A 23,386-nucleotide genomic window follows, 5' to 3' on the forward strand; every position below is an offset into this window, starting at 1 on the left:
TAAAACAAATCCTGACATCCTTTCTGTGTCACAATTTAGAAGTGAAACTGAAGAGAGATGAGGAAAGTAATTTCAATGAACTTTTTAATTCCGAATTAATCATCCAGAATTAAAGAGTTCCATCGAGTTTTGAATTGATTAGGGTTAATTCTTAGTGAATTGTCCCATGTAAACGAGGCCAATGTGTCTTTGTACCTGCAGAAGCTACTGGAGCAGGGTCAGGAGCGAGATCGCTACTTGGCTGAGCTGAAGTCAGACGTGGGCGGACCTCAGGTGCTGGAGCTCAGGCAGACCATCGAACTGCTCCAGCAAAGACTAGAGGAGAGAGACGGTACAGCACTGCCCACACACACACACACACACACACACACACACACACACACACACACACACACACACACACACACACACACACACACACACACACACACACACACACACACACACACACACACAGGGCATCCTGGCAAAAAAAATATAGTATACACAATTTTGAATTATTTGTAATTCACATTCTCAGCAGAATGGTCAGTAAAACAGTAACCGTAAAATGATGTCTGTATTCTATTGCACTTTGAACATTAAATGATCACCTAAGCTTACTTTATAGTGCATTTTGGTACTCCATGTAGTTAGACGCCAACACCTGTAGAACTGGAAGAAAACCAAACATCCATCAAAGAAGTGGTTTTTTTTTTTAGAATTGATCAAGTGAAGTATGAAATACAGTACTATTGTGTTGTTTTGTGTACTGATTCTCTTCCTTTATTCTTTTTTCTTCTTCCTTTTTTCTTAGATGGGGGGATGGAAAAGGTGTGTGGCGAGAGCCCGAATGCTAGGGCTAAGACTGTGGCAGCCCTGAAAAAACAGCTTGCAGCAAGGACGGAAAACCTTGACAAAGCCCGTCAGAGAGAAGAAGAGCTTGAGGTGAGACACACACACACACACACACACACAGACTTAAATTACCCCCTAATCACGTGCAATCCACAAATTTGGCATGCACCATTTTACCCTAACATCTGTGCCGTTTTGGATGCATCTATGTGCATTTGTGTGTGTGTGTGCGTGCGTTGGCATGTTTTCCACAGGGTTTAGTGTCAGTGCTGGAGGCTCAGCTGAAGGAGCAGAGTGACCGTATAGAGACTCTCATACAAACACTCAGCACTAAGGAGGAGATCATTGATGTGAGTTGCAAACGTTACCATCGCACTGTAACAATATGTCTTTGCATCAGTATTCTGAAATGGAGTATTTGCGAGTGTGTGTTAATGTGTTTGTCATGTTTACTCTCCTCCAGCAACTGCAGAGAGACGAGTGCAGGGGTTCAGGTCCTCCTGAGAGGGAGAGCACCAGCATCGGAGGAGACAGCAAGGAGGTAGGAACTCTCATGCTACCGTACATGATGTACTGGAGTATACAGTATGTGACCAGACACATGAAAACAGGCTGGAGGTAGGCCCTGGCGCATGTTGAGTTAATCACAGATTCAGAGAGTGCAGAGCATTGCAGAGATACCATACACATAGATGTCTGGTAACATCTGAAGAATTTGTGGCCTTTTGAACGTGTTCACTTATTAAACTAGAATAGGAAGAAGTTCTGAAAGTTTCTCTTGCCCATAGAAAAGACATATATTTAGCCCTTTTAAACACAAAATGTATGCTATTTGACAAACCAATAATGTTTGCTGAAGCAATGAGTAGCTTCTTTAAGGCCTTATACAACTTACATATTCTTCAAAGCAGTGAAAATCACAAGAAAAGTAACAAACCACTTTATAGGAAATTTTCTCAGTTTTGCTCTGAGAGGCGTATGGCCAGTCACGTCCGTCAGACATGCAGGAGAGACACCGACCTTTTCACCCTGTAATTGCAGACTCTGCCTCCCCTGTCGGCTCTGCGGATGGAATGGGAGGGGCTTAACCGAGCCCTGAGGGCGGAGCAACAGCTCTACTCCAACCTGGTGCGCTCTGTCAAGCAGCAGGACAGGTGAGGAGTGTCTGTGTCTGTGTCTGTAGGGCCTTATCTTACATTATTATTTCCGCCTAAAATGGCATACAACAGCTATAAGTGTGTGTGTGTGTGCGTGTGCGTGTGCGTGTGCGTGTGCGTGTGCGTGTGCGTGTGCGTGTGCGTGTGTGTGTGTGTGTGTGTGTGTGTGTGTGTGTGTGTGTGTGTGTGTGTGTGTGTGTGTGTGTGTGTGTGTGTGTGTCTGTGTGTGTGTGTGTCTGTGTGTCTGTGTCTGTGTCTGTGTCTGTGTCTGTGTCTGTGTCTGTGTGTGTGTGTGTGTGCGTGTGCGTGTGCGTGTGCGTGTGTGTGTTGCAGTGCGGCGCGTCTGCAGGCCCTGCAGCTGGAGCTGACGGCAGTGCAGCTCCTCCGGCAGCAGCTGGAGGACAGCATCCTGGCCAACGAGAAGCTCCGCCAGCAGCTGGAGCAGGACCTCCACAGAGCCAATCAGACTGAAGGTGCGCTTGAGGAGCAGGCTTAACGGCCAATCACGCGGGGGTGTGGTGCGGTAGAGGGACAGGATTGCTGGCCAATCAAAGGGTTTTGGGGTGCTGGTTTACCTGTATGACAGCCAGTCACTGGCAGACAAGGAAACTGGCAGAAAGCAGAGTGCGAGAATACTTGAAGCATGTGTCTACATCTGATTTCAGCAGAGGTGTGGCTAAGATGGCGTGTTCTATTATACACAGCCGCTGCTCTATTCAGTTTATAATTATGGTAGGTAAAGACAACATGGACAAACATACACATAAACTAACTACAATATATCAGTTATACATTTACACACACACACACACACACACACACACACACACACACACACACACACACACACACACACACACACACACACACACACACACACACACACACACACACACACACACACACACACACACACACACGTTTTAACAAGAGTGTATCACACAAACATCTCAATGATAATTTTGATCATTTTTAGGGACACATCACCTAACATCCTCCCCATCGTCCTCTCCCTAACTGTCTGCTTTATCCTTTTTAATTCTTATGTGTCATCATTCCACTGCTGTCGCTGTTTTCTGTCTGTCCATTTCATTCATTTTGTGTGTCACATTCACAATTGCATTCTCACACACACGCACAATCTAAAAAGCCTGTTCTGTTCTGTTCTGTTCTGTCCTGTCCTGTCCTGTTCATCTGTCCTCTATCCTTTATCTCCTTTCGTTTGTAATCATTTCATCCCTGCTGATAAATCCATTCTGGAATAAAACTGCCTGCTTGTTTGTCTGTCTCTGTCTGCACATGCATGCATGCATGCATGCACGCACGCACACACACACACACACACACACACACACACACACACACACACACACACACACACACACACACACACACACACACACACACACACACGGAAGACATACATGGTTGCAGGCACACAAATGCAAATACACTCTTGGAGACACAAACTGAGTCTATTTCTCACTTGTATAACGCTCACACCCACACATGCACACATACAAACCACATGTACAGTATACACACACACACACATACACACACACTCCATATTCAACTCAGTCATCATCATACATGAGTCACACGCTAACATGATGTCTCCGTCTGCTTCTGCATGAGCGCCCTGGCCAGCATGTCTCACCGCTCCATTTCACCCTTTGAAAGTCTCTCATCAGCCTCCAGTATTAACCATCCCCACAAAGCATGCTCTCACTCTTTCCGCATGTTTGTCTTTACCTCAACACGTTTTAGCACACAAAATAATAAGCCAATAAACCTGTAGGTGTACATATTCATAAATAATAGCAGAAAATTAATCAGAGAGGTGGGCATACATATTAACCTTAAACATGTCCTGAGCATGGGTTGATGAGCATGTGTATGCGCATGTGCGTCTGCATTCATGTGTGTCTGCGTGTGTGTGTGTGTGTGTGTATTTGTCGTGTGTGTGTGTGTGTGTATTTGTCGTGTGTGTGTGTGTGTGTGTGTGTGTGTGTGTGTGTGTGTGTGTGTGTGTGTGTGTGTGTGTGTGTGTGTGTGTGTGTGTGTGTGTGTGTGTGTGTGTGTGTGTGTGTGTGTGTGTGTGTGTGTGTGTGTGTGTGTGTGTGTGTGTGTGTGTCTGACCTAATGAAGCGTTAATCCTTCTCTGCCCCGTCTGCTTAGTCTGTGCCCATTGCCACGGCGATGCTCTTTCACCCCTCCCCAACCCCCTCCAGGGTGGCATTATAAATAGGCCTCATGTAAACATGACCTCGATCATGACGGGTGCAGCAGGCAGGGAGAGCAAGAGATTGGGGGTTGGGGAGGTGTAGTAGAGGAGTGTTTGGATAGATATATTGTCAGAGGAAGATTACAGATCTTTGGGTCGGATTGGCCTACAGCGCTTTTTGCTCATGTTGTTCTCTGTCAGGGCTTTTCCATGACTTCATGCAGTGAGAGAGAGAGCTGTAGCCACGATGAAGGCTTGTGTTCTCTCTGAGTCGTAACAGCCATGCGGCCATGATGTGGAGCTGGGAGCTGGCCCAGTTAGCACAGATGTACATAATGGGGGCAATGACGGCATCATATTTTCACATGACTGTTAGTTGCATGTACTCCACGCTCCCTTTGTGTCTCGTCTGTGCTCTGTGTTGTGACTGACCCCTGGTGGTTGAACCAACAAAGTATTGAGAGAGTTGACTTGCTCATACACTTCACACACACAATCCTATCAGAAGATGTACCTCAGTCGTCCAACAAAATAAAATTGACAGCCTAAATAAGGAACGTTGAGGTTTTTGAACCATGAAATGTGTGTTACATTGATGCATTAGACTGGATTTGATTATAATGACTTTGTCATTAAGCTGGAAGGAGATTTTGCAATTTCTTCATTCTTGTATCCCCACAGTTTTATATCCACAGTGTATAACCCCCAAGTATCTTCTTAAATATAATAAGTAACCTTTATCTAATCTCACAATAACAGCCACCCATTTCTTCACCCCCTCTCAAAATGGTGCATGTTTTAATTGGTGTCTGGCCACACACTTTTGGTACCTTTTACAGTATTTGATTTAGAGGAGTTATGTAGCATGAATCTGAATTACAACCTAAAACATGCATACAGAGCAGCTCTCACAGAAAGCGTTGTAGCTGTATATTCTTGTTTTTTCGCCCCATGTATGACGGGGCTGATGGGCTATAATGGAGGGTTGCCATTGCCTACATTTCCGTAGGCTTATGCTATATATGCAGATAATGAGGATCATTTTATTTACCCTTTGCTTTTCCTTTCTGGAATGTGTGTGCATGCATGCCTGTGCGCGTCTGTGTGCGTGTGCGTGTGCGCCTGCGTGCGTCTGTGTGCGTGTGCGCCTGCGTGCGTGGGTGCGTGTGTGTGTGCGCAGGTGAGGAGCTGCAGAGTCTGCGCTCTGCTCTGGAGGAGGCCCGGCGCTGGAACACATCTCTCCAGGCCCGACTGGGACAGATCCAGAGCCGCGGCGGTGGAGTCGGCCAGGCCAATGACACCAGTTAGTACACAGACACACATACAAACTTTATTTGTATGTACCGTATAATTGCAAACACATTGATGAATGCATGTTCATTACATCTTGCACTTTGGTAATTCAATCACCTATTTGTCATGCCAATAAAGCATTTTGGACTTGAACTTGAACTTGAGAGAGAGAGTGAGAGACACAGAGAGACAAAGTTTCTCTCTCTCTCTCTCTCTCTCTCTCTCTCGCTCTCGCTCTCTGAATGGTAAACATACAATGGGCTTTCAGATTTGTATACAGAGTTCGTCCTTGTTTATTGGCTTTGCTAGACCACAATGTGTTTGTGTGCAGGCGAGTTCCCCTCTGTGATTGCTGACCAGACGTCTTATATGAGCATCTGTTGGGGAGAGGCCAAAGACTCCGAGCTGGACCACCTGAGCATCTCCCAGCTTAAAATGAAGGTAAACTCACTCACACATGCACATGAGCATATTCACATATTAGTCTGGATGAAGCGCGAAACCCTTGTGCACCCTCTCTCTCTCTCTCTCGCTCTCTCTCTCTCTCTCTCTCTCTCTCGCTCTCTCTCTCTCTCTCTCTCTCTCTCAAATCAAAAACCCCAAATTCACCTTGAAAGTGCACATTTAGTTAGAAAGGGCTGTGAAACAGATGTCCATTTGGTTATTTCAAATTTATGATTCTTTTCCATATTAATAAAAGCTTTGTTCTGGGAGTCTTGTAAAATACATCCTGTTGACATAGAGTGCATCAGTGTTTTAAGGGGCTGATGAAGCCATAGCACTCATTGCTAATAAACTAGTAATAATAATTTAATGCCCTGGCCCGAGTTCAGCTTCCAGTTATTTCAAATGCTTGCCAGCTGTTCATAGTCAATAAGTGCAAGGCCCTTAGTTATACCAAAAGTAAGTGGGTCAGTTTAACAAGACAAATTCAATCAAACCAGATGAATTGTGCATCTGAGAACCTCCATGAACATTGGAATGAGGCCTCAAAGCAGAAACATGTTGGTTTAAAAATAAATAAAGAAATGAAAAACTTAAATTGAAGCATTGGTGCCAAAGCTGCAGGGCCAGGACAGCTGGGTACCAGGTGCAACCCCCCACCCCCACCCCCCACCTCATTCTGGGCTCCTGGCTCGCCTGCCTGTTCCTGAGCACCCCAGGGCTTTATGGGTAAAGTTGTTTACCAGAGATGCGCATTTCTGGGTAATTGTGTTTACCCTGGACCTACATAAACTACAAAAATGTATAAGATTAAGCCAAAATTCTGTTGTGAATTGCTGAAGTTAATGATGCATTCAATGATGCATTCTTATTCTGTTCAATAATCCCCTTCGCTCTCCCCCTCCCCCCCTCTCTCTCTCTCTCTCAGGTGGCAGAGTTGCAGGTGTTGAATGCTGAACTTCAGAAGCGGGTGGCCCAGAGCCCAGAGCCTCTGTCCCAAAGCCAGCAGGTGACTATTAGCAATAATAACTTTGACTTTCTCTCCCTTAGACACTAATTTTGTTGGTGTCTGTTGTTTGCCTGCATCTGTATCTACAGTGGAAAATCCAAATCTCTCCTTGTTGATCTAGCCACTGTATGCATGGAAAACTCTCTCTCTGCCTTTCTCTCTCTCTCTCTCTCGCTCTCTCTCTCGCTCCCTCTCTCTCTGTCTTTCTCTATCTACTGTATCTCTCTCACTATCTATCTCTCTTTCTTTCTCTCTCTCACTCTCGCTCCCTACGTTTTTCCCTGTTCCCTATTTCTCTCTCCATCTTGTAGGTTGACTTTCTTCTTCTAAAATCCAGTTGTACATGTACACAATCTGTAGTAACATTTAACACTCTTTGTTTCTGCAGTAGTAGCGCATGTTCTGTTTTACCTGTTGTGTTAGTTTCTCCATCCCGCCTAACCTGCCTCTTCTCTCCTCTCTTCTGTCCCATTGGCTGCTCTCGTTTTCCTCTTCTGTTCTTCTTACCCACGTTCACCCTCTGCAGTCGCCGTGGTATATCTTCTTTTCTGTCATAGTCGGGTTGCCTGTGCTGAGAGCGTGTGTGGTGCGAGTGCGAGACAGCATATGCGTTGTGTGCATATGCTTTGTGCTGTGTGTGGCCAGTTGGCTGTTATGTTTTCCTCATTGCATTTTATGTTCTGAAGTCATGTGTACCGCCATCCATCCCATTGCCACAGCCGCCAGAGGTAGCAGGGCAGACTAACGCAGACCGATGGAGAGACGCCAGCACACAGGTAAGACACGTACAGTACCTCGGAGTAGGGCTATGTACCTAGTGAATCTTCATTAACAATTAAGGTGCCCAGCATACATGCCAACACATCACTTAACACATCTTATACATACTTCCATTCATTTAAAATTAAACACACCTTTAAAACGAGCACGTACCTATTGAAACACATACAGGGCAATGTTTTCAAGTGTGTGTATGTGTGTGGCAGGTGGCTGCAGATATTGCCGTCACATCGCGGCGCGGCAGTGAGACGATGTTGCTGTCGGTGCACGTCAGCACTGAGGCCCGGCTGAGTCGAGATCAGTCCTCTGAGCACAGCCCTCTGCTCTCCCCCGTCAGGTCAGTCTCGCACAAGACTGCATATGCCTCATCATCAGCGGATTGCACAAAAATCAAGCCTTAAAGTAGTACACAGAGCTAACTTAGCTCTCCTCTTGGTTTTCCATACCCTGTGACCTTTTTAAACCTCTGCCTCTTCATTACACTCCATTACATTGTATTTTTGGCAGACACTTTTTAATCAAATTGAGGGCATAATCATACCCAACATCACTAGCAGATACAAAGTGCACAGGAAAATTCAGAACAACAAGTGCAGATGCTAAGTAGGGTTGGTCCGTCTTCTCCCCACCCCCATAAATACTTACCTATGTACATTTCAAGTTATTCCTTGGACATGCACTACTTGAATTCATATAAAACTGAATTAATATACAGTACAACTGGAAAAATTAGGGTGTTCCATGTACTAAAAAATTAGCATTTTTGTAATCTCTATATCTTTGCAGATCAAGTCAGAAGGAACAGCGCTCCCGAGAGAGCAAGGAGAGTGCCGACGCGTCTGGTTGCGACAGCGACAGCAGCCCGTGTGACCTCCGCCACACCATCCAGCGGCTGAGGTCGGAAGCCAGAGGTCACCGGCAGGTCATCACTCAGCTGAAGGAGCAGCTCCAGCGCAGCGCGGCGGCGTCTCAGTCCGACGACACAGGCTCAGCCGCCTTCGACCCCGAGCTGATCGTGGCCATGGCCCGCGAGATGGAGAGACTCAAGGAGGAGAACGAAGCCTCGCACCGGAGGGCCAAGAGTCTGGAGGGACGACTACATGAACACCAGGAGAGGGAGGACAAGGAGAGGAGGATGAGGGAGAAAGAGAAGAGGGCTGCGCAGAAGACAGAGGGAGGAGGAGAGGCGTTGGTCAGAAGGGAAAGGCGCAAGGGAAGAAGGGATATGGTTGGAGAAGAGGAGAGAGGAACGACAGAGGACAGCCGGGATGGCGAGAGCGCCTCCTCCAAGTCCACCTCTCCCGTCAGGAAGCCTGTCGACCTGATAGCCAGACACGCAGTAAGATTCATTCTTATTGGCTCCCGTCACAGACACATAACAACAGCACACTTCTGTAATTGGTTATCTAATGAATTTGGTCTGTATTGTATTTTTTCACAGATAAACAATTGGTTTGCTAATGAATGTGTGTTTGTTATCTAGGCCTACGTGAAGTCAAGGCTGCCGGTGCTGGCTCGCTCTAGCAGCCGGGGAGCGGCGGACCATGCTGTATGTGACGGGGCCCGCCTGCGCTCTCCTCCCTACCCGGCGCAAAGGAACCTCATTGGGTGTGAAGAGTCGGCATCCCCCAGCCCCAGGTCCTCCCAGCAAAGCAGCCCTGGAAGAGGAGCCACAACAACAAGCAGCTCCTCTTCCTCCCGCAGCCCCGTGCACTCGTCCGGGCAGCACCAAGAGCAGCTCCTGACCCTGGAGCTGGAGACCCAGGTGGAGCTGCTGCAGCAGGAGTGCCAGGAGAAGGAGGGGCTCCTGCAGCGCAACGCCCAGCAGTGGAGGGAGATGGAGGCCGAGCTCCAGGAGAAGGAGCGCCTCATGGCCGAGTACCTGCAGGCCCTCAAGGCGGCCAAGTCCACCATCGCCTACCTGACGGCCTGCAGCCTGGATACGGAGAGCGGTGTCGGGGTGGGGGCGGAGGCCAGACCCGGCAGCCTATGGGGCGCCCAGAACCAGGAGCCCGACTCCCAGCCGCATGGCCTGGGCCTCATGAGCACCAGGCTGCAGGAGTGCGTGAGGAGAGCCGAGGAGGCCATCGCCAACCTGGCCCATCAGAGCGAGGAGCAGCAGGAGGAGGACGACGAGGCAGCGCAGTCTGGCACTCACACGGAGCTGCTGCTGGCCCGACTGGAGGAGCTCCACGTGGAGGTGAGAGCTCTCAGAGGAGGCCGAGACCCCCAGCAAGGGCAACTGCAGGCGGACACCGTCCGGGAGGCCATGTGGGAGCAGCGCACCGCCGAGCTCCAGGAGCAACTCCAGGCCGCCGAGGCGAAGCTGCAAGCACTAAACGTCAACGCTAAAGGAGATCATCCCGCCTCCAACAGCGCAGATGCCGTCGTTGGCCCTCAGGCTAACACCGCTAAAGCAACGGACGGCCATTGCGCTAAAGCGGATGCTAGCGATGCTAAATTAGATGCTCGTAACGATGCCAACAGTGCGAAATCCGCTGAGGGCAAGCCGAGAAGTCCCACCAAAGCCAAAAGCGGTAGCAGGGGTGTTGCAAGTCCTCCCGCACTCAGTCCAGATTCCTCCAGCGTCTCAGGACAAGATGCAAACAACAGCAATAGCACAGCTGAAGGGGAGGCGTTGCAGAGTGGAAAGGGGATCCGCAGGGTGCTTCCCAAAATGGCAGACCTGCGCAGCAACGCTCAGCGCGAGGAGTGTTTGCGCGAGTGCGTGAGGGCCGTGGAAGGTGTTGTGGAGGCCCTCGTCACCTGCTGTTCCAGCGCTGACCCCAACGACCTCTCTGACCCCAGTCACATCTCCGATCGCTCTGGTTCTCTCTCTCCCAGTGCTGCCTCACTGGCACAACACATGAACCGTCTGCTACGCGCGCTGCATCAGAAGAGCAGGCTGGATGGGCTCGCCGCACCCACCCACACCTCCACGCCCAAGGTCCTCCACCCCCACCTCAACCCTCACCCCCACCTCAACCTCAACCCTGCCCTCATACTTGTCAGCCCCACACTGGAGAGGTGCAGCCCTCAGGTCCTGGAGGAGCCCAGCCCTGTTCAGCCCGTCGTCCATCAGCAACAGCACAGTCCATCAAAGTCCAGAGGCCATCACTCGGGCTCTGTGGCGTCCACCAAGAACCAGCAGCAGAGTCCAACCAAAGCCAAGGCCCACCAGACCAGTCCTGTCCACCAGAGCACCAAGCAAGGTAACGTGGCAGCCAGGTCCAGAGCTCCTCATCATCCTCATCATCCTCTTCGTGGTCCTGGTGGTGGGCTGGTGTGTCCGTCTCCCGGGGACCTGCACCACAACATGCTGCTGCTGCTGCAGCTCTTTAGGGAGCGCGCCCAGACCGTCGGCCTGCTGGAGGAGCGACTGGCCAGCCTGCAGGACCGACTAGACCGCTCTGCACAGGCTGTCAGGAATATTGGTGAGAGAGCTTTTTTCTTACCCACACACACACACACACACACACACACACACACACACACAGAGTCAGACAGATACACACTCAGACACATATACTGTTGTACTGAACATGGAAACAAAACAGACACACATTTAAACACTACGGTTAGAGAAACACTTATAGAGATGGCTAAGCAGATCAACACGTAGGCACGTAAGCACTGTAGTATAGGCACAACACTCTCTACACAGACGCTCACTCCTACACATTCATGTATAATTGATAATAATGCTGACCAGACTGTTCATGCTGACCAGGCTGTTCTGACCTTAACCAGGGTGTGCTGTGGGTTTGTACTGAGTGTGTTTGTCCAGTCAGTCTACTCATGCTCGAATGCTTACAGCACTTCGAAGGAGAGTTTTTCAAGAGAGAGACAGACAAAGTGAAGGTCAAGAAAAGCTAAAGGAAAGTAGTCGAGCAGTGATCACAGAGGAGGCCCAGCAGGTGGTGGGAGACATGGACAGACATATTAAGTTACTGAAGGGCTTCAGACACAAGAGAAGATGGCAGACTGCTCAAAAAAGGCTTAAAGGTGCGGAATGTACGATTGTGGCCAGAACTGCGCTGCCCATTGGCAAATTGATCTTTTCTTGAATATTTAAATAAGTAATCAACTAATATTGAATAAGTAATAATCTAATATTTACTAGTATGACCAAAGTACAGTAAGTTTTCCAGCTAAAAATGTAGGATGCGAGGAAGATCCATCTTTTCATGTATGAAGAGTGCTATTCTCCCCCTCATAATGAATTCTTAGAATTTGATGGGGGTGGGTGCTAGTATTCATGAAAAAGGTAACATTTGTGGAATGGCAGCATGAATTCTGGAAATAAACTGCTAAAAAATATTCACGTGCACATTTAAGTCGAAATGTGTCTCTGTCGTGCGAACCCAATACATTAAAAAAAATAATAATAACAAGAATTGCGGTCGAGGGTGCAGCTTTTCTGCAACAAATGCACTGATCCAGTTGCTTGCACCCAAAGACCCTGGTTTAAAAGTTGAGTGCATTTGTTGAAAAAAAAAAAGCAGAGTCCTTGAAATGCTGACAGTGAATCGAAGGAGAGTTGTTGTGTGTGTGAGGCAGAAGGAAGATAAGAGAAAGGAAATAATACATTTTTAGAAAAAATTAAAAGGAAGGGTCCAAAAGCCATAGAGGTAGAGAATGTGACCAAGCATGTTGGGAGCAGCTGTGTGTGTAACGGCCGTGTGTGATCTGTAGCGCCCTCTGCTGCCACATCAGAGGAGCGGGTACAGGACCAGGGCTATGAGACCAGTGGCCGCAGCGAACCAGAGGCCTCGAGCACAGGTACACAATGCTCACAGCAACAACAACAACCTGACCTCCGCACGACCTCTCTGACCTTAGCAATCACCTCCACGTGACCTTGGATGGAGCATGATGAGCACAAGCTACTAAGCTATACTAGCATGATGAGCACAAGCTACACTAATAAGAGCTGACTGCCTGGGGTGTCCTAATTAACAGTGCATGTGTGGGTCAGCATGAAGTGACTGGTGGAGAATGCATGTTGGGAACCTTGTGTGTGTGTGTGTGTGTGTGTGTGTGTGTGTGTGTGTGTGTGTGTGTGTGTGTGTGTGTGTGTGTGTGTGTGTGTGTGTGTGTGTGTGTGTGTGTGTGTGTGTGTGTGTGTGTGTTTTTTCTTTGCTTTTTTTATTCCACTTTGCATGGCTTCAGGGTTTAATGTTTTTCTCACCAACAGTCTTTATGGGTATCTCCTCACCAACGGTCTTGATGGGTATCTCCTGATTCTCTTTCTTTTCATGAACTAAAATGCGTCTACCTGTATGATGTGTGCCGTTCTATGCATGTGTTGTTGGTCACTCTCTTGTCGTATTGACTTACCCCTTGACCCCCCTCACTGGAAGTTCAGACTTCCCTAATCGAGACTTTATGGCTATTTGGAAAATTCCAACCACATACTGTAGATGTTCTCTCCTTGTTTCATGTCTGTGTGTGTATCTAGCGCTATGACTGATTTTTTACTTGGGTAGCACGTTTCCTTTATTTATATTATATAAAGGTGCTCTTTTGCATTTCTCTCCATCACCAAATCTCCTTATTTCTCTCTCCTTCTCTGTCTGTCCATCTCTCTGCTGATCTCAGATGTGGATGTGGTGCTGGACCTGGCCTCCAGCCCCTCCTACCCCAGCTCCCCCGGCCTCAGCCTGACCCCGCGACCCCTGGCCGATCCCCCTGCTGACCCCTGTGAGGGCGACCCAGCCCTCCTCCGCCAGCACCTGGCCCAGCTCCGCGCACAGGTGACAAACTCACAAAATCGTGTGCTGCGTTACACAACATGCTAAGCAAAAGAATGCTAAACTATGCCCAGACCAAACCCAACCTTAACCTGTCAGTAAAGAAATATCTCTTTTAGTTTTTTTCTCAAACAGAAAGACTGTGTGCCTGCCCTACAGTAGCTGTAATGATTGTCACTTGATGTGAAATGACACACACACACACCCACACACACACACACACACACACACACCCACACACACACACACACACACAAACACACACACACACACACACACACACACACACACACACACACACACACACACACACACACACACACACACACACACACACACACACACACACTCATAGAGCACACACATTTTTCACATAAGGTTAAAAAATGGTGGGTTATTCATCTGCTTTTCCATGGTGCCACATTGCAGTTGGAGAGCCAGCAGCGCGTCATCCAGCACCTGCAGGCAGGAGGACGGAGGTCCTCGCTCCCCGCGGGGCTCCTGACCCCCACCTCCGCTGAAGAGGGGGAGGAAGGAGTGGACGACAAGAAGGATGGAGAGAGAGCAGGGAGGGGGGAGCACAGGTCACGCCTGGCCCCCGGAGACCTGAGCAAGGACGGCTCAACCCTCAACAGGAGCGCGCTCTGCCTGTCTGCCTCTCCCTCCAGGTGAGAAGAGTCACTGGCCTCCACAACACCCCATCTGCTCACTAGCACTGTCAGCAGAGGGGTCATTTCACGTGAAATCAGACGCTTTGGGACCCGACCGACCCGGATTTCAATCATACTTGGTGTGCCTTTTTAGTAGCAAGGTAGCACCCCAGAACTGCATTGGTTTGAATCTGACACTAATATTAAGGGAGAAACAGACTAGGAAAGGTTCACATGTGAGGGTAGGACACTATACATTCAGCCTTGAATATATCAGTCAGTGTTAGTCACAAAAAGATGCCTGTGGTGTTATTTGAAAGCTCTTTTCTGGCTCTACATATTACACAATCAGCTTGGAATACAACAACTCTCAGAATATGAATTATGATAAATTGAAAAATTAAAAATTGAATATCTAAAAAAAACTATAGGCTATTTTAAAAATGGCCAGTTCCCTTGTCCAAACGTAGCCGCAATGTCATTAGCAACACCTCAAATGCTGGTGTTCGGTTCTTTATTCATTTCAGAGAGAATTTGACTCACAAATATGGCATCATACAGACCACTTACTAATAATATGGTAATACCATAGTAGCATCACATGACAAAACAAAAAAAAAACAAAAATGGTCAGTTTCCATGGTCCCAGGCTTCAGAAACTAACGCAGATGTCCATTTATACACACACCAAATGATGATATGTGAATGTTTGAACATTCCTTCTCTGTGTACCTGTGTCATCTTCCCTTTACCGTACTTTTAAAGAGATAATCAATGGCTACACTCTCATTTTGTACTCTACCAGTGCATTTGAAGCAGAAGCTGTGTGTTTTGTAGATGATTTATAAGTACCTCCCGTTGCAGTTACAGGTTCCACTACCAGAAGCACATCCTGATGATCCATGACAAGTCTATCTGGTCTGAAGGGAAAAGTGAAGGATGGAGATGGTCCATGAGGATGCAGGAAGTTCAGTTTCACCTCTCCAGTGCTCGGCATACATTCCTCAACAAACACATGCTAGCCACCAGTTGCCATCATATACAGCTACAACATACCCTTTGATGCTTGAAAATCTAACACATTCCTTTACTGAGCTCACTCTTTCAACTCTGCCTTCTCTGAATGCTGAAAATGGCCTAACTTCCACTGTGTCTATTGACAAGGGGCAGAAGCAGTGTAGTTTTTGAGTACCTGGAATAGTTCTTGCAGATTCCAACCTTTTCAACAGGTTCTAAGCTTCATGATAGTACATCTCTGTTGTGGCAAACTGGCAATGGATGTTCTTGAGAGAGATGCACCAGCATGAAGCTGAGAACCTGTTGAAGAGGTATAAATCTGCAAGAACTATTCCAGGTACTCAAAAACTACACAGCTTCTGCCCATTGTCAATGGACATTAGGCCATTTTCCGCATTCAGAGAAGGAGTTGAAAGAGTGAGCTCAGTAAAGGAATGTGTTACATTTTCAAGCATCAAAGGGTATGTTGCTAATGTAGCTGTATATGATGGCAACTGGTGGCTAGCATGTGTTGAGGAATGTATGCCGAGCACTGGAGAGGTGAAACTGAACTTCCTGCATCCTCATGGACCATCTCCATCCTTCACTTTTCCCTTCAGACCAGATAGACTTGTCATGGATCATCAGGATGTGCTTCTGGTAGTGGAACCTGTAACTGCAACGGGACGTACTTATACATTATCTACAAAAGACACAGCTGCTGCTTCAAATGCACTGGTAGAGTACAAAATGAGAGTGTAGCCATTGATTATCTCTTTAAAGTACGGTAAAGGGAAGATGACACAGGTACACAGAGAAGGAATGTTCAAACATTCACATATCATCATTTGGTGTGTATAAATGGACATCTGCCTTAGTTTCTGAAACCTGGGACCATGGAAACTGACTATTTTTGTTTTGTTTTTGTTTTGTCATGTGATGCTACTATGGTATTACCAGAGATATTCTATAGAGATATGCCAACATAATAGGTTTCTATGGGCACCTAACGCGACCAGGTTCCGGTCTGCCTAAAGGGGCGTGTCATAATGCTCCTACAATGAATAGAACAGTCCTTAGGTCTGCCTAGGTCTGCCTAAGGGGGGCCATAATAGAACCAGGAAACAATGGGCCAATGGAACCTCTCTCTCTACTCTCTCTGGTATTACCATATTATTAGTAAGTGGTCTGTATGATGCCATATTTGTGAGTCAAATTCTCTCTGAAATGAATAAAGAACCGAACACCAGCATTTGAGGTGTTGCTAATGACATTGCCGGCTACGTTTGGACAAGGAACTGGCCATTTTAAAATATAGTTTTTTTAGATATTCAATTTTTAATTTTTCAATTTATCATAATTCATATTCTGAGAGTTGTTGTATTCCAAGCTGATTGTGTAATATGTAGAGCCAGAAAAGAGCTTTCAAATAACACCACAGGCATCTTTTTGTGACTAACACTGACTGATATATTCAAGGCTGAATGTATAGTGTCCTACCCTCACATGTGAACCTTTCCTAGTCTGTTTCTCCCTTAATATTAGTGTCAGATTCAAACCAATGCAGTTCTGGGGTGCTACCTTGCTACTAAAAAGGCACACCAAGTATGATTGAAATCCGGATCGGTCGGGTCCCAAAGCGTCTGATTTCACGTGAAATGACCCAGAGGAGAGTTATGCCCCGTGTACATCAAGCGCTACCAACGCGACCGGGTAGCTGGGGTAGTTGAAGAAGTTTCGCCATTAATTCGTTTTATTCGCTCTGGACGCTGCACTGACATGTTTGATTCAGCTAATCACATAACGTCTCTGTCTTGACAGCCTGGGACATTCCTCGATATGAACGTTCCGATTGGTTTTCGCCGTACAGCGTCATAGCGAATTTGCTTAAGATTAGCTGGAGTTTAATCATCAAAAGTTGCCCTGGTCGCTCAAGAAGCTTCGCCCCTGGCGAATTCGCTCCGGTAGCACTGGTCGCGCACCCTCCATAGAGAATGAATGACTTCCGTCGCTTCATTCGCGTTGGTCGCTCCCGATGTACACGTGGCATTAGGGCCTCTGCACACCAGTCTCCACAGCACTGCAGAGCACTTCCGGCTCCGACAATACCATTTACCCCTGCACACTGGCACCTACGTGCTATAACAAGGACTGGACAATTTCATGACAGCAGAGCATGGATAATCAGTGGGCGGCTCCAGCAAAAACGGAGCTCTCTCCTAATCAGCCGCCTACATCCGCGTACATCGGCGCCGGTGTAAAGAGCTGTGTCGAAAACAGTGGAGTCAAAATATGGCAGAGCAATACTCTGCACTTAGTTGGAACCGGTGTGTGGAGGCTGTTAATTGCACTCATGGTTGCTGCTGTCATTACGTCACAGCATAGTTATATTGTACAAGGTGTTCCAGAAATGCTAAAAATGCAATGTAGTCTGTGTGCAATTTTATACTGTGATACTGTGCCTGATGCATTGTTTACAGTTTTCACATTTTCTAATAAGAGCTGCAGGGAACTCAACATAATCAAGGTACCCTCTGGGTATTTTGTTTTTATAATATGAAGCTTAGTTATATGGATTACATCAGAAGGATTAAATGTTTTAATGAGCAGTGTGTATGTTTGATGCATAGTAATGTGTATGATAGTACTGCATTACCATTAGCTTCTGGAATTGCGCTTATGCTGGCTGCACACAAGAGGGAGCTAAAGGGCTGAAAGTAAAAGACTGTCACATCAGTCATGATATTTCCAAAACTGATCCATTTGTTCCAGATTTTGAGTAAGTGATATACAACATTTTAGTAGGAAAATGTTCTGTTGAGGTTCAGTATTTGAAGTTCTGAACTTGTCATCTTCCATCTCTGTCCTCCGCTCCTATCTCCCTGATGTGCCTGCGTGCGTGTGTAGGATTGAGTCTCTGGTGCAGTCCCAGGCACGGGAGCTGTGTGAGTTGCGTCGTCAGATCCGTATGAGCGGTCTTCTGGGTGTGGAGCAGCGTCAGGTGCTGCTGGAGCTCCGCGGGGCCCTGGAGGAGATCGTGCAGCTCACCGTCCAGCACCAGCCGGGCCTGGGCACACACATACAGCACAGCCTGGACCACAGCCTGGAGCTGCTGGACATGCTGCAGCCAGGTACACACAAACACACACACACACGTGAACACACACACACACACACACACACACACACACACACACACACACAGATCACACATGCACGCAAACACACACCTGGGCACACATAGACACATAAACTGCTACTGGACATGCTGCAGCCAGGTACACACGCATACACACGTCTATAGATATTCTCATCCATCCAGGTCATCTTAGTCAAAAGAGTAACTAATAGTTGTAAACAGCCATACTGATGAGAAAAAAGAAGAAAAAGAAGTTGCCTAAAATTAAAGTCCATTCACATACATGCATGCACGTGCACCCACACACGCACGCATGCACGCACGCCCATACAGCAGACACATTTCCGCTGTTTGTACACGAGTACAAAATAAAACTTGGGCAATAGTTCAGACACAAAAGCATGCAGCTTCATGTTCAGGAAATTCTTCATCCGTGCCCAGCCAGCTACAGATATTCCCCCACCCCCATAGCCTCACACAGACTGCCTGTCTGCTCATCCGGCCCAGCCTGGACTAGTGCCCAGAGATAGCAACGCACAATACAACAGTGCGGTGGGCCAAGGGCAAACTCCATGGCAATCTGAGATGGGAAGAGTGCGGTAGAGGGACGGAGAGGGGTTGAGGTGGTGGACAGTGGAGGAATGGGAGTGATAGAGAAAAAGATGTAAATAAGTTTTTTTTTAAAAAGAATAATAAAAATTGCAGACCTGAATGTTTTTTGGGCATGAGAGGGAAAGCTGTTTCAATGGAGGTGGGGGTTTGGGAGTTAGGAAGGTGTGATGAGAGTAGGAGCTTAAGAGAAGAGTAGGGGGATATACTAGACAAGAGATTCGCAAACTGGGATGTGCACAGCCTGCCACAAGGGCGTGCGTGAGCTCAATAGATGTGGCGGCGGTGCGGTGCTTAGTTGCCATTGGGGGACATTAGTATATATTATTTTTTTATACTATGGTGGGCAGGCCAATGATGAGATCAAGGGGTTGTTTAAAAAAAAAAACTACTGTTTCTAAGTGATTTTCCACTGAACAAAAGGACAGATTGGGTATAGGGAATGGATGCAAAGACAGAGTTGGTAAAGTGGTAAAGTTGGTATGATTCTGAGAGACAGGATTCTCACTACCCATCATCCTCTCTGTTACAGGAGACCTCTCCTCCAGGGAGGAGCAGCACAGCTCGGATAAAGACCAGAGGTAAGACACACACTCCATATTTACACTCTTCTGATAAAATACAATTTACTGTTACGACAGTATAGCTGTCCATCAATATTCAGTGCCCTCTCACCCTCGCTATCTCACACACATCCACACTTGCACAAGATCAATGTCACTTTTCTGTCTCTACAAGAAGCCAGTAGGCCTGGGCCACCTCAGGCCACTTGTGCACCAATAATTTGACCATCCGAGACTGTGTGTGTGTGCTGATGGGCACAATGTGCAGACTTCATTGTGTGTACCCCCCCTTGTGCCTTGTCTGACCCAGTCTGACAGGCGGCTGTCCTTAAAGTACTCAGATTTCACTGACCTGATTGCGCACACACACACACACACACACACACACACACACACACACACACACACACACACACACACACACACACACACACACACACACACACACACACACACACACACACACACACACACACACACACACAGTGAAGCTGTAAGGCAAGTGCTAACCACGGATATACTTACATGTATTTATTGAGCAAATGTTTTTCATTGGTGTCAGATTTACAAATGTAAAAGAATACATCGTTTTCGCTTTGCACTGAGAAGGAGGGAGGGCAGCAGTTGACCGGAGGGTTTTGGTTTGGTTTGGTTTTGTGCATCCGGTGGCCGACGCGGTAACAGCGAGTGTGAGTGCGAGTGTGTAGACGTGCTGCTTGAGGAGGTGCAGTACCTGCGCTCTCAGCTGGAGGGCGAGAGAGAGCAGCACATGCAGCAGCTGGCCTACCTGAGCCGGCAGAACCAGACGCTGGCAGAGAACACACAGCTGCAGCTGGACCTGTGAGTGAGCCAGAGGTGTTGAGAAGTTCAAAACCCTGCCACAGAGCACCTTCCCAACACGGGTTACCTCACCAAGTAGCTGGTCCACCTGTCAGTGTCTTCACTTGTGCACACATTATGATCAGCTGCTTCAGAGCGGGTTGGATTTGTGGCAGGGTTTTTCACTTCCTGAACTCCAGATTGACACCCCTGGTGTGTGTGCGAGTGTGTTTGCCGTGGGTTTTTTCCCCCTCTTGTTTGTTTTTGAACTGTCAAATCTCTTCTCTTAAATCTCGAAATAATCTTTCCTGTGTGTCCTGTGACTTCTTTTCTACCTTTCATCATTGCGGAAAGTCGACAAACATTGACTTAATTCGACCTGGCCCGACTCTTCCAGCTTTTGAAGACGTCCATCTTCTTTGACCTGCCTCTTCTTTAGTCTTTTCTGAGTGCTGGATTATATTGCAGTATTTGCAGTGTGTGCTGTGAGAAATTCTTTAATACATCAGGCTCAGGCCATTTCCACATAAACATGTTCTGACAGCGTATTCACCACACTTGACCTCACTTGAGGACGAATGTTAAACAACAACTTGTGTTGCATCATTTCTTTCCCTCTCTTATCTCTCTCTCTCTCCCTCGCTCTCTCACTCACTCTCACTTGCTCTATCTCTATATTGTCCTCTTTTTCCATATTTCCATCTCTGCCCATCTTCTTTTCTCTCTCTCTCTCCAGTGTTTCCCACAGAAATTTTGGAAACTATGGGGGCAGCCGGGGTTTATTTTGTCCGGGGGGGGGGGGTTCTCACACGGGCCTTTTTTTTTGGGGGGGGGGGTGTATTCTTGCAGCGTAAATACAAAACGGCAAAACAATGACTACAGTATGACATTGGCGCATGGAGAAACTGTAGGCCTGGGCCTATATTTCAGCCATTTATATTTTGAGAAATAAGGCTACATAAGATTTTACCCATGACTTGTATAATAGTAGTACATTGTCATTGTCAAAAAATGCAGTACAGTGAATAATTTCTGTTTACAACACAGTTTCATTCGTCCCTCATGCAGGGGTCTGGGAAACAATAATAAAACAAAATAGGAGCAGAGATAAGAATTTAAGAGCACTGTGAAATTGTTAACGCATAGACAAAAAGGGTCTTAGAGGGTAGGCTATGCCTTTTCCCCCACACATATCTGTAGGCGTACACATTCTACATGAGGGGTGCTGGTCACAGGGCCATTTTTTTCCAAATTCCTCCCATTAAAAGGGCTGAACAACATATTACACATTTATGTCTATATTCACATTCATTACACATTAATTTCTATATTTCTATATGTCTCCTCTGCTGTGTCAATGAAGGTCTGTCACCAAACTCATTACAACTGTAAAACAAAGCCTAGGGAGTGTTAGTAAACTCATCCCAACTGTCCCTTCTCTGAAGGTTTTTTTATATTGCTCCCAAACCCAAGTAAACTACAACAACTTGACTAGGCTTTTGATCCCTGTCTTTCAAGCACTTGTGGTTCTCTCTATAGCAGGGGTGCCCAACCTTTTTTTAACCAAGATCTACTTTTGAAGTTGATGGTCTGCCGTGATCTACCAAGTCAAATTCAAGGATGTCAGTATGAAAATTTAAGACCACCATTTATTAATCACCATTATTATGAACAAAATGTTTTCAGTAGGCTACTATGGCCGTATCTTTTCAGTGTGTTTTTAAAGTGTGTTGAATAGCCTATCTTTACAAAGCAATGCAGCACTGATAGTATGCAGAGATAATTTCAGTCATACACAAGTCATAAACAACTGAAACAATTTCAAAATGATAAACATTTGGTAGGCCTATATAAAAGGCACATAGGCCCTGTTTCTAAAATATGATGAAGCATTATCATGCCTTCAGTGGTATAGGCTACAAATTAAAAAGGGCTCAGAAATTCACCATTTGTTATGGGTAAATAGTAGGCTACTATGAGAGAGAGAGAGAGAGAGAGAGAGAGAGAGAGAGAGAGAGAGAGAGAGAGAGAGAGCTCATTGGATTGGTTAACACCCCTGTTAAGTGTGACTTCTTCTATGAAGGTTTTTTTTTCCAGCTCTCAGGGGCAGTAGCACAGCAAAGGCTTTCTATTCTGAGTTTGGCCAATCGTTTTGTCCACAACTGAAGCAAGAAACAGCACAAATTGAAGTGAATTCCATACATGTCAACAACTAACATTTCCCTTACACGCGGCACGCGATGTAAACGCAGTTAGCGATGATGCATGCGACTAGCGATTTGGACGAAGATCCTCGCATATCGGCGTGTCATAACGCATCGTTGCGCACATGTTCTGTTACTCACCCGATGTTACACGTGTGCACACATGAATCAACTGTAATACCCTTACGGTCACTTCCTAATGCTTTCCCCTCATTCTGTGTTACCGTGGGACTACTTATAACCAATACAGAGTCTATAGGATGTATTTACTCCAGGAGGAAAATGCGAAGGAAATTCAAAATCGTAATTCAAATCGTTTTTAACAAAAACGGATATCGTTAAAAAAAAAAAAAGTAAAAAAAAAAAAAAATTTTTTTTTTTTACATTTTCGTAAACTATGGCGGCCAAATTTAAACTATGGCGGGCCGCCATAGTTTCCTCAATGTATGGGAAACACTGCTCTCTCTCTCTCCTATATTTTCTCTTGGTCATCATTTTTCTCTCCCCCCTGTCTTCTCTTTGTACTTTTTTCCGTTTTTTGTGCCCATCATTTATCTTTCTCTCTCTCTCTCTCTCTCTCTCTCTCTCTCTCTTTCTCTCTCTCTCTCTCTCTCTCTCTCTCTCTCTCTCTCTCCCCCCCCCAGAGTGTGTGCGGAGCTGCAGCAGAAGTCTGGCCTGATCCGTTCTCTGCAGGAGCGACTGGCTGGTGTCAGATCTCCCAGCGGCCCCCAGGGCTCCGTCTCCCGGGACAACAGCACCACCTCACTCCACAGCAGCCACCCAGACGGCTTCACAACCTCAGCAGCAGGTAGGAGAAGAAGCCTAGTGCACACACACACACACACACACACACACGCATGTGCACGCGCGCACACACACTATGTATATTACATTTCACATCATATT

The 23,386-nt window shown here is 46.8% G+C and overlaps 1 protein-coding gene across 5 annotated transcripts in view; it reads left to right on the forward strand.

Moving 5' to 3' along the window:
* cdk5rap2 (CDK5 regulatory subunit associated protein 2) overlaps nucleotides 1-23,386 on the forward strand; it is a 64,738-nt gene that overhangs the window by 19,234 nt on the left and 22,118 nt on the right. For 3 of the 5 annotated variants that reach the window (XM_063210869.1, XM_063210868.1, XM_063210873.1), the window contains exons 20-38: nucleotides 202-331; nucleotides 797-927; nucleotides 1,092-1,187; nucleotides 1,301-1,378; nucleotides 1,879-1,991; nucleotides 2,328-2,467; nucleotides 5,402-5,524; nucleotides 5,846-5,955; nucleotides 6,887-6,967; nucleotides 7,654-7,743; nucleotides 7,954-8,084; nucleotides 8,534-9,086; nucleotides 9,231-11,181; nucleotides 12,443-12,529; nucleotides 13,349-13,503; nucleotides 13,930-14,168; nucleotides 18,054-18,277; nucleotides 19,427-19,475; nucleotides 23,125-23,288. In XM_063210869.1, the coding sequence (XP_063066939.1) occupies nucleotides 202-331; nucleotides 797-927; nucleotides 1,092-1,187; nucleotides 1,301-1,378; nucleotides 1,879-1,991; nucleotides 2,328-2,467; nucleotides 5,402-5,524; nucleotides 5,846-5,955; nucleotides 6,887-6,967; nucleotides 7,654-7,743; nucleotides 7,954-8,084; nucleotides 8,534-9,086; nucleotides 9,231-11,181; nucleotides 12,443-12,529; nucleotides 13,349-13,503; nucleotides 13,930-14,168; nucleotides 18,054-18,277; nucleotides 19,427-19,475; nucleotides 23,125-23,288 (4,645 nt within the window). The remainder of the gene's footprint in view (nucleotides 1-201; nucleotides 332-796; nucleotides 928-1,091; nucleotides 1,188-1,300; nucleotides 1,379-1,878; nucleotides 1,992-2,327; nucleotides 2,468-5,401; nucleotides 5,525-5,845; nucleotides 5,956-6,886; nucleotides 6,968-7,653; nucleotides 7,744-7,953; nucleotides 8,085-8,533; nucleotides 9,087-9,230; nucleotides 11,182-12,442; nucleotides 12,530-13,348; nucleotides 13,504-13,929; nucleotides 14,169-18,053; nucleotides 18,278-19,426; nucleotides 19,476-23,124; nucleotides 23,289-23,386) is intronic. The other 2 variants (XM_063210870.1, XM_063210871.1) reach the window with 2 other exon arrangements.

This window comes from Engraulis encrasicolus, chromosome 11, assembly GCF_034702125.1.
Source record: "Engraulis encrasicolus isolate BLACKSEA-1 chromosome 11, IST_EnEncr_1.0, whole genome shotgun sequence".
Classification (NCBI taxonomy): Eukaryota; Metazoa; Chordata; class Actinopteri; order Clupeiformes; family Engraulidae; genus Engraulis; species Engraulis encrasicolus.